This window comes from Rhincodon typus, chromosome 45 (genome assembly GCF_021869965.1).
Source record: "Rhincodon typus isolate 14 chromosome 45, sRhiTyp1.1, whole genome shotgun sequence".
NCBI classification, from domain to species: Eukaryota; Metazoa; Chordata; class Chondrichthyes; order Orectolobiformes; family Rhincodontidae; genus Rhincodon; species Rhincodon typus.
Genome location: NC_063376.1, coordinates 6,744,222 through 6,745,306, shown reverse-complemented (window position 1 = coordinate 6,745,306; position 1,085 = coordinate 6,744,222). Strand labels below are relative to the sequence as shown.

The 1,085-nt window shown below is 57.8% G+C and overlaps 1 protein-coding gene across 1 annotated transcript in view; it reads left to right on the top strand.

Annotated features, from left to right (window-relative positions):
* LOC125487774 (activated CDC42 kinase 1-like) overlaps window positions 1–970 on the top strand; it is a 23,082-nt gene extending 22,112 nt beyond the window's left edge. Inside the window, exons 7-8 of the mRNA XM_048620042.1 lie at window positions 611–679; window positions 803–970. Coding sequence (XP_048475999.1) covers window positions 611–679; window positions 803–970 — 237 coding nt within the window. The remainder of the gene's footprint in view (window positions 1–610; window positions 680–802) is intronic.
* Window positions 971–1,085: the final 115 nt, after the last annotated feature.

The window sequence follows — 1,085 nt, the reverse complement described above, 5'->3', positions numbered from 1 at the left end:
GACATGGACAGTAAAAGGCCTATCGGCCCATTGACTCTGTGCTGGTCAAAAGCACCTCACTATTCTAATCCCAACTGCCTACACTTGGCCCATAGCTTTGTATGACGTGGCATTGCAACCACGCTTCTAAATCTCTCCTGACCAGGCAACATCCTGGTAAATTAGCCCAGAACAGGGCAACATCCTGGTAAATCTCCTCTGCCTCCTGTTCAGTCCAATCACACGCCCGCTATCATGTGGATCTGAGCATGTTGGCCGCACACAGGCCATTCAGGCATGCGGGTCAATGCTGGCCCACTGCACGTGGCCCAGGGTTTGTTCCGCCCATCCCTACTAGCCCCTTGACCCGAGCGGCTTGCTGCGGCCATGTCGGAGGGCGGATTAGGAGTCAACCCCCGTTGCTGTGGGCCTGGAGTCACATGGTATACACTGACAGGAAGAGGCAGATTCAACCAGGTGTGGACAGACCAAACGCAGGAAGGACAGAGGGAGCCCAGACCCGGGGGACAGGGGTGGGGGGTCATGGCCTAAGGATATGGGGCAGGCCATAGAGGACAGAGATGAGGAGAAACCAGGGAGTCGGGGGGGCCTGTGGTATTCTCTCCTACAGGAGGCAGTAGAGGCCAGGCCACTGATAAATGTTCTCGGTTTTAATGGCTTCGCGGGGCTTGGGGAGAAGGTGGGAACATATTAGTGACCCCCCCCCCCCATTGACACTTCCCACATACCGTCTCCCTGTGGAGGTCTGGGCTCGGCGCAGTGATGCTGTGACCTCTTTTTCTCTCTCTCTCTCTCTCTGCAGATTCTGACGCTGGTCGACCGGGAGAAGCAGCGCCTCGAGCAACCCATTGACTGCCCCTCGGAGATATACTCGATCGCGTTGCAATGCTGGGCTGCTGACCCTGAGCAACGGCCCAGCTTCACCACCCTGGGGCCCCTCCTGAAGGAGGTAAATGTCATGGGATCTTGACCACTGCCGGCCTTGGCCACCACCACCACCACCCCCCCCAAGCCTGGCTTCAACACCCCCAACCCCTCACTGCCACACACACACACACACACACACACACACACACACACACACC